The sequence below is a fragment of the Salmo trutta genome, chromosome 30, assembly GCF_901001165.1.
Source record: "Salmo trutta chromosome 30, fSalTru1.1, whole genome shotgun sequence".
Taxonomy (NCBI): domain Eukaryota; kingdom Metazoa; phylum Chordata; class Actinopteri; order Salmoniformes; family Salmonidae; genus Salmo; species Salmo trutta.
In genome coordinates, this window is record NC_042986.1 from 2970384 (window position 1) to 2987933 (window position 17550).

Below are 17550 nucleotides of genomic sequence, written 5' to 3' on the forward strand. Positions count from 1 at the left end.
GTTTCATTTTCTCTAAAGGTGCATGAACAGATTATACAAAACAAACATTTGTACTATTCACTATTTTTTTCTTCTGGCAATGTAATGTAATAGAATTTTGACATTGACTATGTTAAACTATGACGGTTTGTCATGGTCATGAATATATATATAAAATTATATTTAATTACTATTGTTCAAATAAACATTACATCAGGAGGCTTATTTAAGCATAGTGTATTTCTTGTTGAAGAGGTCCTGAACCTGCTTTATCAGGTATTTTGTGTCCTGGTGGAGCTTTTATTTTGTCTTGAACTGATAAACCACAATCTGTTTTCAACAACAACGTTAATTCAGGTAAATAATAAATGAAATGATCATTTTATGTTCATTACCATTGAAACGTTCAACAAATTCACTTATTAAATCTTCATGCCCCTCTATGTAATTATTGCCTTCTGTAATGAAGAACACTACAATACGTCTGTCATTTGTGTTATGGACTATAATAATGACCTCCACTCCCACCTTTTCCAGCTTGCGCTCCTAGATTAATTACAGAAAACTATTGTGTTGTATGAATCTAAGATGCTAAAATCCCTGCTAAAATGTCTATAAGAACAAGATAAATGTAAGTGTGTATTCCCTGACTATTCACTTTCATAATGCTTACTTCCGTAGTTGGTGATTGAATACATGTATTATTATGTCCATGGCTGGATTCCCAATAGAATAAGATGTAATTAATCCAAATGAAACATGAAACACATCCAATTTAAGGCCAGCATCCCGGAGTCGCCTCTTCACAGTAGATGTTGAGACTGGTGTTTTGCGGGTACTATTAAATGAAGCTGCCAGTTGAGGACTTGTAAGGCGTCTGTTTCTCAAACTAGACACTCTAATGTACTTGTCCTGTTGCTCAGTTGTGCATCAGGGTCTCCCACTCCTCTTTCTATTCTGGTTAGAACCAGTTTGCACTATTTTATTCTGGTTAGAGACAGTTTGAGTAGTACACAGCGTTGTATGAGATCTTCAGTTTCTTAGCAATGTCTCGCATGGAATAGCCTTCATTTCTCAGAACAAGAATAGACTGACGAGTTTCAGAAGAAAGTTCTTTGTTTCTGGCCATTTTGAGCCTGTAATCAAACCCACAAATGCTGATGCTCCAGATACTCAACTAGTCTAAAGAAGGCCAGTTTTATTGCTTCTTTAATCAGAACAATAGTTTTCAGCTGTGCTAACATAAGTGCAAAAGGGTTTTCTAATGATCTGTTAGCCAATTTTTGAATTATAAACTTGGATTAGCTAACACAACGTGCCATTGGAACACAGGAGTGATGGTTGCTGATAATGGGCCTCTGTAGCGCCTATGTAGATATTCCATTAAAAAATCAGCAGTTTCCAACTACAATAGTCAGTTACAACATTAACAATGTCTACACTGTATTTCTGATCAATTTGATGTTATTTTAATGTACAAAAAAATGAGCTTTTCTTTCAAAAACACTGACATTTCTAAGTAACCCCAAACTTTTGAACGGTAGTGTATATACACACAATACCCCATAATGAAAAGCAAAAACAGGTTTTTAGAAATGTTTGCAAATGTATTAAAACTAACAGGACAACAACCCTAAGCAGACAGCCAAGACAACGCAGGAGTGGCATTGGGACAAGTCTCTGAATGCCCTTGAGTGGCCCAGCCAGAGCCCTGACTAAACCTATCACAAACATCTCTGGAAAGACCTGAAAATAGGCTGTAATCACTGCCAAAGGTGCTTCAACAAAGTACTGAGTTAAAGGGTCTAAATTCTTAAGTAAATGTGACATTTTATTTTTGTTATTTTTTATCAATTTGCAAAACATTCTAAAATACAGTTTTTGCTTTGCCATTATGGGGTATTGTGTGTAGATTGATGAGGGAACATTTTTTTAAATCAATTTTAGAATGAGGCTATAACTTAAAAAAGTAAAGGGGTCTGAATACTTTCTGAATGCACTGGATATTATTCAGCTTGTACCATCTGTGTGTCTCTCATTGGCCTGGGCTAATGTTTACTTGAATTCAAGACCAGACTGATCTCAATTTGTCAGTGTCAGAGAAGCCACTCATATTGGTCATTTGTGTAGTATAAAAAAGATTCAGCTAATGTGTCTGTCATGTAATAGTATTTTTTCATTATTATTTTTTATTTGTTTTCATCAATAATTTATTGCCTTTTCTTGTTGGTATAATACAATTGCCCATTGATATAAATTCTATAGCTTTTGAATGAGTTATCAACATTGCAATGTTTCGTAATGCGGGCTTTTATTTTGAAGGTTTTTCATTACCATACGATGTGACGTCATCATTTGGGCTTCTTGCAGAATACTACTAGTCCGGTTAAATCATTGCAGTTGAGGAAGCTTAGTATCAACATGGTGCTCGATTTGGACCAATTTAGAGCGGATAAAGGCGGTGATCCTGACGTAATCAGAGAGACGCAAAGGAAAAGGTTCAAAGACGTGTCACTTGTGGATAAACTGGTACACGCAGACACAGAATGGAGAAAATGTAAGTTCCGCCTTCTAGCTAGCTATTTGCATTGATTTAATCGGATGCCTGTTGGTGTCCAAATTGCTTGCTAGCTTCGTGTATTAATAAGCGGTACTCAAAAGCCGACCTTGTAGTCACCCAAACAGAAATTGACAAATTCAAGCATGATACGCCAGTTCACGTTTTTAGATCTAACTTGTTCACTATTAAAATTCTCAGCTAAAGCCTAACTAGTTGGTAGCCTGTGCTAGCTAGGTAGCTAACTAGTTAGCCACCGGGAGTTAGTAAATGGCTACGTAGCTAGCCACCTGGGATACAACCAACAATCTCCTTTCCCATGTCTTTAACTAGGCATATCTGACATGTAGTTGATTCATGTTTAACATGGCTAGCTAACAATGTACGGTTTAGTAGTTGAACTATCGAGAAACTCAAACGATACGTCCTCCTATTCACACTGACTGTCCAATCTGACGCAATCCCCACCCAGTATGTCTAAAACCGATAGGCATCTAAATCTCCCACAGATGTTATTGGGACAAGATGGAAAATTACGTTGCTGCAGATTTGACTGTTTCAACATGTAGACTACTCAACTACATTGTTATGGTATGGTGGTCGCTTTAAGGCCAGGTACCACAGGCTAATAGGGATTTGTTTTTCTTTACTCTCATCAGACTGAAACTTTACCAGTTGAAAGTATACAATAATATCTTGTATTTATGTATTCTAAGTTTTATTTTAAAATGTAAATATGCAAATTAAGCAAACCCTCCTTTAAATATGCGCTCATTTGCATATTACGAGAATTGTCAGACTTTTACAGATCAGTTTATAAAAAATATTGTAATTTCATGGAATTATTTTTTTTTTAAAACACTGATGGATGCATATTTTGCAAATATTTACACAAAATTACACCTAAAATCAAAACGACACAAGGTGTGTGTGTAATTTTTTCTTTTAAACGCCTCTGTAAAAGTCTGACTATAAGACTTAAGAACCTGTGTGGAATAATGTGACTGTATGTCTTTTGAAGACTGAAGGTGTCATTTTGAGAAAATATCCTATTAAAAAATAGGCTAATATGCAGTTTTGTGCAAATTCTCATATCACTTTGCCAAATTTGTATGGCTGTTGAAATGTGTTATTCACCAATGCCTGCCCTGTATGTAAGGCCCTCTTTGAGTTGTTGCTGGTGCCACTTTACTTTCTTGACTGTGTCATGGGACCTGTGCCTAAGCTTGGCACACTCCATTGAAGCAGCATCAGCTCTCACAACTCCTCTCTGATTGCTTCCAGTGTCACCAAAGTGCTGTCAACCCACAATTTGTTCATCACATTTGATGTAGCAGTGGCTCCTTCATTGAACGTGGCTACTGCCATACTGGCTGCTCTGTCAATGCGGCTTTTGCACACGAAGACAGTTTTGGGGCATCGTGACCATATTACAGAGTTCAAACATTCATTTGCATTCTGGGTTCCTTCGTGCTACATTCTTTTGAGGTTATCATTTGACATCCTATGATATACAGATACCATTTTCTGTGCAACCTCTTAAAAAAATCTATGCCATTCAAGGTTTTTGACAGGGTGAATCTTCATCATTTTCTAGGGCTCGCTGGTACCAGCACAAATGCACACACCTATCCTGCAGTTGGAAGGGAATCCTCTCTTGTGGATACAATAATGTCTATGATGGCATCCTCATCCTCCTTCAGCAACTCTGCTATGTCTGGGTCTATATCTGCATATGCTCTTCTAATTATCTTTGCAGCACTTTTTACTGTAGCCCTCTCTGAATCTGCAACTAAAGTGGGGGGAGTACTTATTATGTATGTCAACATTAGTCATAACTGCAGGACTAAATATCCGCATGTTACCCTATGTAAATATTAGCATATTTACTTTATGTAAAGCTAATTTCTCACTAATCACATTAGGCTACAGCCCTATGACACTGTAGGCCTATGTGACAGTCTCACTGTATAGTTATGTTTTCCTGTCACTCAGTTTTATTCACTTTGAATACATTTTGCTGGAGCAAGGAAATAAATATTTATACAAAGCAAGTCACCTGACAATGGGCTACTCCCCTTTTTATTTACCTGTCATTCTCCTGTCATGTCTCTGATATGAGCTGAGACGCAAGGAAGGAATCCCTAGGACTTTGCTTATTTTCTTAAGGGCGGCATAACCAAGTCCAAGTTCGTGGGCTAGATGAACCATCCTCACATTTTTATCAAATGCCACATCTCCCCTGGAGCACTCCTGCAGCCTGGACAGAATGACAGAATCCCTGGTTGGTGGGGTCTATGGTGATTTCCAGTCCAGTGTTTAGACACTTAGGGCAGATCAAATCATGTACATAGTGGTTTATTTGTGACGTGGAATTAAAGCCGCTGCTGTCTGGTTGACCGCTGCTAGTTGTCATCTTCATCTCAACTAATTTGCGCCTGGACGCGCTGTCGCCGGCTACCTCCTTTTCCTCTACATGTATTGCCACTGCCTCGATCGGACGATCAGGCAACTTTTTTCATTCACAGCTTTTCTCGCATTGGCTAACATATCGCCTATTTTTATTCACATACAATCTTTAAGAATATACCTATAGTATCTTTTTTTTCTCTCTTTACGTGGATTCTTCGCTGGAGATATTTTCAAACAAGGAAGTGCTGAGGCATTTTAACCAATCAGGTTGTCGGAAAGGGCCTTAACGCCACTAACCAATCGGATGTCAGGATTTTACTCCTCCTTAACCACTACGCCTAGAAAGGATATAGCCATGTATGGACTAGCTAATGATATATCCCGGAAAACAAGCTTTTGAATGATATATAGATATCTCTCGTTTGAAGTTCTACATGAAACATGCTATCAAGAACGACATTCATGGTACGTGTGGTTGACGGAGTTGGGATACAATGATAGAAATAAAGTGTTTATATACATTATTGGCGATTTTATTTGTACATTTTATTACAGTATGTAAGTTATAGTTACAAAATATCCCAAAATCTGAAAATGTACAAATGTAAGCAAACTCCCAATTTTTGCCTATAGTGTCTGGCCTTAATGTCTCCTGTCAGTGTCACTAACGTCATAATGTTAGCTACCTGCCATGACACACACCATTATTGATGCATGTAATGTTGACCCTTGTCTTTTCAATGCTCACCAGGTCGTTTTACTGCCGACAACCTCAACAAGGCAAAGAATTTATGCAGCAAAACCGTTGGAGAGAAAATGAAGGTATAGGGGACATCCTGTGATGCTGGTGAACAATCCAGCCACCCCTGTCTTTACATAGCCTAATGTTACATGGCTACCTGTTCTCTCCCCCCCCCCCCATTCTGAAAGCATGTCAGGTTCTATTCTATGTGCAGATAGTGTTTCTTTCTAACCGTTCACCCTGTTCTGGGGCATTTCTGTATACAGAAGAAAGAGCCAATTGGGGAGGATGATTCTCTCCCAGACGACGCCCAGAACTTGGAGGCCCTAACAGCAGACACACTAGCGGTAGGTCAACTCGCTAGCTAGCACTTCATCTATATGCTGATTGACGTCTTTATGGAAGATTCTATTGGACTTGTGGGTCCCATGCCATGACTATTTTTCATTTCTCTTTCCTCCCTCTAGCCCCTCACAGTCACCCAGATCAAGAAGGTCCGTCTGCTTGTGGATGAGGCAGTGCAGAAATCTGACAGTGAGAGGGTAAAGCTGGAGGAGGAGCGCTTTCAATACCTGCGAGAGATCGGAAACCTCTTGCATCCATCTGTGCCCATAAGTAATGATGAGGTGAGTGTCAAGGAATTGTAATTCCCATCACCAGCAATAAGGAGGTGGATGGAAGTAAACATTGCTTCTGGAAGAAAACACTAAATCCGGTGTCTTGTGCGCTGTCTCGTGCATTTTGTTTTGCCTCTTTTTGTTTACTTTTCTACTCTCTAATTTCCCTCCGCTATCTTCCTGGCAGGATGCTGATAACAAAGTGGAGCGCACTTGGGGAGACTGTACTGTGCAGAAGAAGTATTCCCACGTGGACCTGGTAGTCATGATCGATGGCTACGATGGAGAGAAAGGAGCTATAGTGGCAGGGAGCCGTGGCTACTTCCTCAAGGCAAGTTCTTAGTCACACACTGTCACATGTAGCCAATACTCACAGGCCGATTCAAACCAGGTGTAATTCCATTCAACTATGATCGTTATCCTTACTGACTCTTCCCTTTTTCTGTTTTTAGGGGCCACTAGTTTTCCTGGAGCAGGCATTGATCAACTATGCTCTGCGGATGCTCCACAGCAAGAACTACCAAATGCTCTACACCCCCTTCTTCATGAGGAAAGAAGTCATGCAGGAGGTGGCCCAGCTCAGCCAGTTTGATGATGAACTTTACAAGGTATGATGTATTTCAAATTAATCTTCCTTCCATTTCTATTGCAGGATAGGGCTGATGTGCACATTTTTTTTCGTGGCTCTTAGCTTTAATGTTTACACAAAGATGTAGATTTGATGTTCATTTTGTTAGAGAGCATCTAGTCATCGCAGCAGTGGGTGGCGCAGCAGTGTGTGATGCAGGGCTACTCATTTCTCTTAAGTGGAGACTTTCGCTTTTCTCTCTCACCTCATCTCCTCATTTGAGTTCCATACTTGTCCACTCAAGCTTAACATTGTTGCCAACTATTGCCCACCAGGTGCCCTTGGAGAGTTCCTCAATGAGCTAATTTCCTGACGATGGCTCACCGCTCGTCGTACTTGGCAACTTCAACCTCCCAAAGTCTGCCTTAGATTCACTTCTTTCCAACTGTATTTCCCCTCTTTGCCTCTTTTGACCTCGCCCTTTCCCAAAAAGGAGGAATATTAAACTTCCCGGAGGACCGATTATCCTTTCGTTCTCTACCTTCTCTTCTTCTCTATGTGCTGCTAAAGCCACTTTCTATCACTCTAAATTTCAAGCTTCTGCCTCTAACCCTAGGAAACTCTTTTCTACTTTCTCCTCCCGCCATAATCCTCCACCCCCTCCCTCTCTGCGGACGACTTTGTCAACCACTTTGAAAAGAAGGTTGATGACATCCGCTCCTCATTCACCCCAGCCTATTGAGTCCATTGGGCCCACTCACACAGAATTACGCTATGCCTTGACTTCTTTCTTCCCTCTCTCTCCTTATGAAATCCTGCGACTAGTGAGGTCTGGTCGCTCGACCCCATCCCCTCTCTTCGCCAGACGATCTCTTGAGACCACCTCACTTCCCTTATCAATTCATCCCTGACCACTGACTGTGTCCCCTCTCTCTTCAAAATGGCCCGAGTCACTCCCCTCAATAAACCAACACTCAACTCCTCTGACGTCAACTATAGAACTTTTTTATTTTCTTTCCAAAACACTTGAGCGTGCGGTCTCTGACCAGCTCTGTCACTATCTTTCTCAGAATGATCTTCTTGACCCTAACCAGTCAGGTTTAAAGACGGGTCACTCAAGCAAGACTGCTATTTGTGGTACGGAGGCTCTCCGCACTGCCAAAGCTGACTCACTTTCTCCTCTGTTCTCATGTCCTAGATCTATCCGCTGCCTTCGATGCCATGAACCATCAGATCCTCCTCTCAGGGCTGGGCGTCTTAGGCTCTGCACATTCTTGGATTGCATTCTACCTGACAGCCCTCTCTTACCAGGTGACGTGGAGAGAATCGGTGTCTGCACCACACTCTCATGACTGGTGTCCCCCAGGGCTCCGTTCTAGGCCCTCTATACACCAAGTCAGTCACTCGGCTCAATCATATCATCACATGGTCTCCTATCATTACTATGTGGATGACAATCGACTACTTTTCTCCTTCCCTCCTTCTGGCACCCAGGTGGCAACATGCAACTCTATGTGCCTGGCAGATATCTCAGCTTGAATGTCGGCCAAAAACCTCAAGCTCAACTTCGAGAAGATGGAGCTGCTCATCTTCGTGGAAGGCCTGCCCGCTCAAAGACCTTTCCATCACGGTTGACAACTCCACGGTCCCCCCCCCAGAATGCAAAGAACCTTGGCGTGACCCTGGACAACACCCTGTCATTCTCTGCAAACGTCAAAGCAGTGACTCGCTCCTGCAGGTTCATGCTCTAAAACATCCGTAGAGTACGACCCTGCCTCACATCTGGACTACTACAACTCACTGTTGGCTGGGCTCCCCGCTTGTACCATGAAACCCCTGCAACTTATCCAGAACGCTGCAGCCCACCTGGTTCAACCCTTCTGAGTTTTCCCATGTTACCCCACTCCTCCGCTGGCTTCCAGTCAAAGCTCACATCCACTTCAAGACCATGGTACTTGCCTACAGAGCTGCAAGAGGAACTGCCCCTCCCTACCTTCAGGCTATGCTCAAACCCTACACTCCAACCCGGGGACTCCAGCTCTCACCCCTACGGGAGGGCAGCTCCCGCTCAGCCCAGTCAAAGCTTTTCTCTGTCCTGGCACCTTAATGGTGGAACCAGATTCCCCCTGAAGCTAAGACAGTCTCTGACCATCTTCTGAAAACATCTGAAACCCTACCTCTTCAAAGAGTATCTTAAATATACTTATATCCCACAGCCTCACCCCACCCCCTTTTATTTAGGAGGATTTTATTTACTGTGATGTGTGGCTGGCCCACTTAGCACAGTAATCTTAAGATACCGTAATTTCCGGACTATTGAGCGCGCCTGAATATAAGCCGCACCCACTGAATGTAAAAAATATATATTATTTTGAACATAAATATGCTGCACGTCTATAAGCCGCAGGTGCCTACCGGTACATTGAAACAAATGAACTTTACACAGGCTTTAACGAAACACGGCTTGTAACAAAAAATAAATAGGCTTTAACGAAACACGGCTTGTAACAAAAAATAAATAGGCTTTAACGAAACACGGCTTGTAACAAAACACAAATTTGCAGTAAACAGTAGCCTACCAAGAAAGTCATTGGTCACTATCTTCCTCCTGTGCACTGAAACCACTGAAGTCATCTCCTTTCAAAAAAAATTGAAAGCGGGAAAAATCCATATATTAGCCACGTCATTGTTTAAGCCACGAGGTTCAAAGCGTGGGGAAAAAGTTGCGGCTTACAGTCTGGAAATTACGGTAGCTAACTAAGTCGCTCTGGATAAGAGTGTCAAATGACAAATGTAAAATATGCTGATATTAAAAAAAAGTTAATTATTCACTCTGTGCCCTCCCTGCTTGTTGTCTCTCAGGTGATTGGGAAGAGCAGTGAGAAGTCTGAGGACACGGCCATTGACGAGAAGTATCTGATTGCTACCTCGGAGCAGCCTATTGCAGCCTTCTTGAGAGACGAATGGCTGAAGCCAGAGGAGCTGCCCATTCGCTACGCTGGCCTCTCCACCTGCTTCAGACAGGAAGTGGGCTCCCACGGCCGTGACACCCGAGGCATCTTCAGGGTGCACCAGTTTGAGAAGGTCAGTGGACATTTTCTCGAAGTAGACATGGGTGTGTCATGGTCAATGCAGAAAAGGCCACAGCTTTGGAGTACATTGCATTTTATAGGCCTAATTGAAGGATGAAGTCATGTTATTGATCATTTACAGATCATGACAAGCGATGCACATTTTTCAGAGGAGAACACCATTTTTTTTTAATAGGGCCTCAGCTAATGATTGCCAAATACTAATCAACACACTCTCCATTCAGATTGAGCAGTTTGTATTTGCCTCTCCTCATGACGACAAGTCCTGGGAGATGATGGATGAGATGATTGGAACTGCTGAGGAGTTCTACCAGACACTAGGGATCCCCTACCGCATCGTCAACATAGTCTCAGGTAGGTGCTGCAGACAGTTCTACCCAACACACCTGTTCCTCTGTGGAACGGCGATGTAATGATCACTGGCCAATTCCATACGAGATTGGCCAAAAGATATGTTTTGAATCTTTCTGAAATTAAATCCATAGATGTCCTTTGGGGTAAGGATGCCTAGCAGATCTTTTGAAGTCTGTATCCAAAATGATTATTGAGAAATAATTTATTAAAGTTTAGAAATGTGACATTTTGACCGTTCCCAGGGCTTCTGTGAGACACTACAACAATGATTCTGTAGCTGCTACAAAGCCAGTCATTTGAAACCTTACCGTCTCCACCGAAATATACAGTGCCTTCGGAAAGAATTCAGACCCCTTGACTTTTTCCACATTGTTATAAAATTGATTCAATATTTTTTTTCCCCCACATCAATCTACATACAATACCCCATAATGACAAAGCGAAGACAGGTTTTTAGAAAATGTTAATTTATAAAAACATACCTTATTCAGACCCTTTGCTATGAGACTTGAAATTGAGCTCAGGTGCATCCTGTTTCCATTGATCATCCTGGAGATGTATCTTCAAGTTGATTGGAGTCCACCTGTGGTAAATTCAGTTGAGTGGACATGATTTGGAAAGGCGCGCACACACACACACACCTGTCTATATGAGGTCCCTCAGTTGGCAGTGCATGTCGGAGCAAAAACCAAGCCATGAGGTCGAAGGAATTGTCCGTAGAGCTCCGAGACAGGATTGTGTCAAGGTGCAGATCTGAGGAAGGGTATCAAAATGTCTGCAGCATTGAAGGTTCCCAAGAACAGTGGCATCCATCATTCTTAAATGGAATAAGTTTGGAACCTCCAAGACTCTTCCTAGAGCTGGCCGCCTGGCCAAACTGAGCAATCGGGGGAGAAGGGCCTTGGTCAGAGAGGTGACCAAGAACGATATTCACCCTGACAGATGGAAAACAGTGCTGCTCATGCTCCCAGGTGATATTTATTAACAATGTTTCGACCCTTAGGTCTTCATTAAGCATCCATATCCCAGGTGGGTGTGGAAGGTCCTATACAGTGCCTTGCAAAAGTATTCATTCCCCTTGGTGTTTTTTATATTTTGTTACATTACAACCTGTAATTTCAGTTTATTTTTATTTGCATTTCATGTAATGGACATACACAAAATAGTCCAAATTAGTGAAGTGAAACGAAAAGAGATTGTTAAACTTTTTTACTGAAAAATGGTGCATGCATATGTATTCACCCCCTTTGCTAGGAGGCTCCTAAATATGATCTGGTGCAACCAATTACCTTCAGAAGTCACTTTGTTGAAGTCCATCTGTGTAATCTATTTGTCACATTATCTCTCTGTGTATTGTGGTAAACCGTGGGGTGTTGGGTTGAGCGTGCAGAGATTGACAGAAACAGGGAGGCTTTAGTCAGAAAAATAACTTGGCTTAAGACAGAAAATAAATAACTTAGGATTTGCTCGGTCTTCCTTCTCGCTCTTAACTGGTGTCTGTCGTGCTCCTTTTATTTAGCCTCCACGGCTGGTTGGCACTTTTCTCTAATTACCTCCACTTAGCTGTCTGTGTCGGGATTCCCAGCAGAGGGAGCCAACATCGCCTCACGTACCTCTCCTCTATTACCATCCCCCAGGGTAGACCTCCTGGGATACCACCTTGTGTTTTATATACACTGCTCAAAAAAATAAAGGGAACACTTAAACAACACAATGTAACTCCAAGTCAATCACACTTCTGTGAAATCAAACTGTCCACTTAGGGTGCAACACTGATTGACAATAAATTTCACATGCTGTTGTGCAAATGGAATAGACAACAGGTGGAAATTATAGGCAATTAGCAAGACACCCCCAATAAAGGAGTGGTTCTGCAGGTGGGGACCACAGACCACTTCTCAGTTCCTATGCTTCCTGGCTGATGTTTTGGTCACTTTTGAATGCTGGCGGTGCTTTCACTCTAGTGGTAGCATGAGATGGAGTCTACAACCCACACAAGTGGCTCAGGTAGTGCAGCTCATCCAGGATGGCACATCAATACGAGCTGTGGCAAGAAGGTTTGCTGTGTCTGTCAGCGTAGTGTCCAGAGCATGGAGGCGCTACCAGGAGACAGGCCAGTACATCAGGAGACATGGAGGAGGCCGTAGGAGGGCAACAACCCAGCAGCAGGACCGCTACCACCGCCTTTGTGCAAGGAGGAGCAGGAGAAGCACTGCCAGAGCCCTGCAAAATGACCTCCAGCAGGCCACAAATGTGCATGTGTCTGCTCAAACGGTCAGAAACAGACTCCATGAGGGTGGTATGAGGGCCCGACGTCCACAGGTGGGGGTTGTGCTTACAGCCCAACACCGTGCAGGACGTTTGGCATTTGCCAGAGTACACCAAGATTGGCAAATTCGCCACTGGCGCCCTGTGCTCTTCACAGATGAAAGCAGGTTCACACTGAGCACGTGACAGACGTGACAGAGTCTGGAGACGCCGTGGAGAACGTTCTGCTGCCTGCAACATCCTTCAGTATGACCGGTTTGGCGGTGGGTCAGTCATGGTGTGGGGTGGCATTTCTTTGGGGGGCCGCACAGCCCTCCATGTGCTCGCCAGAGGTAGCCTGACTGCCATTAGGTACCGAGATGAGATCCTCAGACCCCTTGTGAGATCATATGCTGGTGCGGTTGGCCCTGGGTTCCTCCTAATGCAAGACAATGCTAGACCTCATGTGGCTGGAGTGTGTCAGCAGTTCCTGCAAGAGGAAGGCATTGATGCTATGGACTGGCCCGCCCGTTCCCCAGACCTGAATCCAATTGAGCACATCTGGGACATCATGTCTCGCTCCATCCACCACGTTGCACCACAGACTGTCCAGGAGTTGGCGGAGGCTTTAGTCCAGGTCTGGGAGGAGATCCCTCAGGAGACCATCCCCCACCTCATCAGGAGCATGCCCAGGTGTTGTAGGGAGGTCATACAGGCATGTGGAGGCCACATATACTACTGAGCCTCATTTTGACTTGTTTTAATGACATTACATCAAAGTTGGATCAGTCTGTAGTGTGGTTTTCCACTTTAATTTTGAGTGTGACTCCATATCCAGACCTCCGTGGGTTGATAAATTGGATTTCCATTGATTATTTTTGTGTGATTTTTGTTGTCAGCACATTCAACTATGTAAAGAAAAAAGTATTTAATAAGATTATTTCTTTCATTCAGATCTAGGATGTGTTGTTTAAGTGTTCCCTTTATTTTTTTGAGCAAAATACACACACACACACACACACACACATATCCCTCTGTTCTGAAAGGCCACAGAGTCTGCAACACCACCAAGCAAGCGGCACCATGAAGACCAAAGACCTCTCCAAACAGGTCAGGGACAAAGTTGTGGAGAAGTACAGATCAAGGTTAGCTTATAATTTTTTTTTTATCACAACTTTCAACATCCCATGGAGCACCATTTAAATCCATTATTAAAAAAATGGAAAGAATATGGCACCACAACAAACCTGCCAAGAGGGGGCCGCCCACCAAAACTCACAGACCAGGCAAGGAGGGCATTAATCAGAGAGGCAACAAAGAGACCAAAGATAACCCTGAAGGAGCTGTAAAGCTCCACAGTGGAGATTGGAGTATCTGTCCATAGGACCACTTTAAGCCGTACACTCCACAGAGCTGGGCATTACGGAAGAGTGGCCAGAAAAAAACCATTGCTTAAAGAAAAAAATAAGCAAACACGCTTGGTGTTCGCCAAAAGGCATGTGGGAAACTCCCCAAACATATGGAAGAAGGTACTCTGGTCAGTTGAGACAAATTGAGCTTGTTGGCCATCAAGGAAAATGCTACATCTGGTGCAAACCCAACACCTCATCACCCTGAGAATACCTTCCCCACAGTGAAGCATGGTGGTGGCAGCATCATGCTGTGGGGATGTTTTTCATCGGCAGGGACTGGGAAACTGGTCAGAATTGAAGGAATGATGGATGGCGCTAAATACAGGGAAATTCTTGAGGGAAACCTGTTTGTCTTCCAGAGATTTGAGACTGGGATGGAGGTTCACCTTCCAGCAGGACAATGACCCTAAGCATATTGCTAAAGCAACACTTGAGTGGTTAAAGGGGAAACATTTAAATATCTTGGAATGGCCTAGTCAAAGCCCAGACCTCAATCCAATTGAGAATCTGTGGTATGACTTAAAGATTGCTGTACACCAGTGGAACCCATCCAACTTGAAGGAGCTGGAGCAGTTTTGCCTTGAAGAATGGGCAAAAATCCCAGTGGCTAGATGTGCCAAGCTTATAGAGACATACCCCAAGAGACTTGCAGCTGTAATTGCTGCAAAAGGTGGCTCTACAAAGCATTGCCTTTGGGGGGTGAATAGTTAAGCAACAAAATAAGAAAAATGCCAAGAGGGGTGAATACATTTGCAAGCCACTGTATATGGGGGCAGTACTCAGTGACATCACCTTCCTGAAACAGGATGTAAATTATTTTTTTTAAATGTAGAACAGTTTCTTGGTCAGGGAGGTGACCAAGAACCCGATGGTCATTCTGACAGATCTCCAGAGTTCCTCTGTGGAGATGGGAGAACCTTCCAGAAGGACAACCATCTCTGCAGCACTCCACCAATCAGACCTTTATGGTAGAGTGGCCAGACGGAAGCCACTCCTCAGTAAAAAGCACATACAACCCGCTTGAATTTTGCCAAAAGGCACCTAAAGGACTATCACACCATGAGAAACAAGTTTCTCTGGTCTGATGAAACCAAGATTGAACTCTTTGGCCTGAATGCCAAGTGTCACGTCTGGAGGAAACCTGGCACCATCCCTACGGTGAAGCATGGTGCTGGCAGCTTCATGCTGTGGGGATGTTTTTCAGCTGCAGGGATTAGGAGTCTAGTCAGGATCGAGGGAAAGATGAACTGCGCAAAGTTCACAGATCCTTGATTCAAAACCTGCTCCAGAACGCCCAGGACCTCAGAACAGGGCATAGGATCACCTTCCAACAGGACAACCCTAAGCACACAGCCAAGCCAACGCAGGAGTAGCTTCGGGGCAAGTCTCTGAATGTCCTTGAGTGGGCCAGCCAGAGCCTGGACTTAAACCTGATTGAACATCTCTGACGAGACCTGAAAATAGCTGTGCAGTGATGCTCCCCATCCAACCTGACAGAACTTGAGAGGATCTGCAGATAAGAATGGGAGAAACTCCCCAAATACAGGTGTGCCAAGCCTGTAGCGTCATATCCAAGAAGACTCAAGGCTGTAATCGCTGCCAAAGGTACCTCAACAAAGTACTAAGTAAAGGGTCTGAATAGTTATGTATATTTGCTATTTAAGTTTCTTTGCTTTGTCATTATGGGTTATTGTGTGTAGAGTAGTAGAGACTGTTTAGTCCATTTTAGAATAAGGCTAAACTAACAAAATGTGGGAAAAATGAATTCTTTCCGAACGCGCTGTAATTAATGTTTGATCTTTACCCACTCATGACAATAACTTGTATGAGTTAACTTGATGTTTAATAATAACCTTCACATTTATCCTGTGTGATTTACATTTGACACAAGACATTGCCCATGGGAGCAGTTTTGGAGTGTCTTACTAGCCATGTTTTCTAGCTGGCCTGTCTGAGCCTCGGTGTCTGTCTGCTCCCACCCAGGTGCTCTGAACCATGCAGCCAGTAAGAAGCTGGACTTGGAGGCCTGGTTCCCAGGGTCCGCAGCCTTTAGAGAGCTGGTCTCCTGCTCCAACTGTTTAGACTACCAGGCTCGTCGGCTGCGTATCCGCTACGGACAGACCAAAAAGATGATGGACAAGGTGAGAGTACCCAGTCTTTCGCATAGAAAATCCTCCCATTGTAAAATTGATAGTTCTGGATTTGCTTCCATAATCAAAAAGTTACATTTGAGTGGAGTATTTGAACCAGTTCACGTGACTCTTCCTGTGTTCTTTAGGCCGACTATGTGCATATGCTCAACGCGACCATGTGTGCCACCACACGTGTAATGTGTGCTATCCTGGAGACGTACCAGACAGAAGAAGGTATCGTTATTCCAGAGGTACTCCGGAACTTCATGCCTCCAGGTGAGCCACAGTATTTTTTTTTTACAGGTTTTGTGAAGGGGCGTGCAATACGTGTGCCATATGCATGGAAGGTAGTGAGAAGAAACAACCTTTCATGATCGCAGAGTACTTAAAAATATATAGATTTTCATTTGATGACTAGTATTGCTATGAAAGCAGTTTGTGTGTACACTTTCATTCATATTCTATGCATTTTCGTAGGTATGACAGAGATGCTGAAGTTTGTAAAGCCTGCCCCTATTGATGTGGAGATGTCCAAGAAGCAGAAGAAACAGCAGGATGGAGGGAAGAAGAAGCAGGGAAGTGGAGACCAGCTCCAGAACCAAGTGGACAACATGTCTGTCCACGATTCCTAGACCCCATCATCATCCCCATCCTTACACTCCCTTCTCTCTCACCACATCTGAAACACATCTGGACTGCTCAATCCTATCACCAATACATCTCTCATTGTGCTCTGGGTCTAGTGACCAATCTGTCACTCTCCTCTCCCAGAGATAAGGTTCAGCCTAAAACAGACAGTTGTTATCACGACCCCTTTTCTACTGTATGAACAGAATACATACTGAAAGGTTAATTATGAAAGGGAAAAGCCAAAGTTGTTGCTAGTTAGTGGGTAAGGGGCTGTTAACAGCTTTGGGGCAATAGTAATGTTAGGTCTGCTGCATGCATTTATCGTAACTGTAAAATCCAAACAATATCAAGTCTGAACTCCTAGAATTCTGTGAAATTTTGTTTTGAGTCTTGTTATTGCAAAATGTTTTCAAAGTGATGTGAACAATCAATCATCTTGAGTCGGGCACAGCCGTGTCTGTGTAGGATGCTTTTAGTAATACAGTTGCTTTGAAGTTCTTAACTACATTTTAATTGTCTAAATGAATATCACCACAAATCACACAACTGTCCACTGTAAAGTCAGAAGCGCTCGGGTCATGAGACATCTGGACTCTGTCTTGTTTTGTCTTTTTGTGACACACCGCTCTCCCCAAACTCAATAGGAGTTTTCCTACATTGTTGCTTGAGATCATTTGCTTCTAGTGCTTGTCAGGATAATACGATGTCTGTATGTACTCGCGTAAAACGAGGCATTGATAAAGTGGCACCACTGTAACAATAAATCATCTGAGAAATGACTTTCCTAGTGTAATTTTCCCGATTATGT

General features: G+C 43.1%; 1 protein-coding gene across 1 annotated transcript; it reads left to right on the forward strand.

The window, feature by feature from the left end:
* Positions 1 to 2400: 2400 nt before the first annotated feature.
* Positions 2401 to 17521, forward strand: LOC115168954 (serine--tRNA ligase, cytoplasmic). The gene is made up of 11 exons (XM_029724515.1): positions 2401 to 2536; positions 5700 to 5770; positions 5957 to 6037; positions 6158 to 6316; positions 6495 to 6638; positions 6760 to 6915; positions 9738 to 9959; positions 10192 to 10321; positions 15964 to 16121; positions 16259 to 16388; positions 16590 to 17521. The coding sequence occupies exons 1-11, from the start codon at positions 2401 to 2403 to the stop codon at positions 16742 to 16744; spliced, it is 1542 nt and encodes a 513-aa protein (XP_029580375.1). The 3' UTR covers positions 16745 to 17521.
* The last annotated feature ends 29 nt before the right edge of the window (positions 17522 to 17550 follow it).

Coding starts and splice junctions, on each gene's coding strand:
- LOC115168954 (XM_029724515.1), top strand. CDS start 2,401: ATGGTGCTCGATTTGGACCAATTTAGAGCGGATAAAGGCGGTGATCCT. Junction 5,771..5,956: donor CCGTTGGAGAGAAAATGAAG/GTATAGGGGACA, acceptor TTCTGTATACAG/AAGAAAGAGCCAATTGGGGA. Junction 10,322..15,963: donor CATCGTCAACATAGTCTCAG/GTAGGTGCTGCA, acceptor GCTCCCACCCAG/GTGCTCTGAACCATGCAGCC.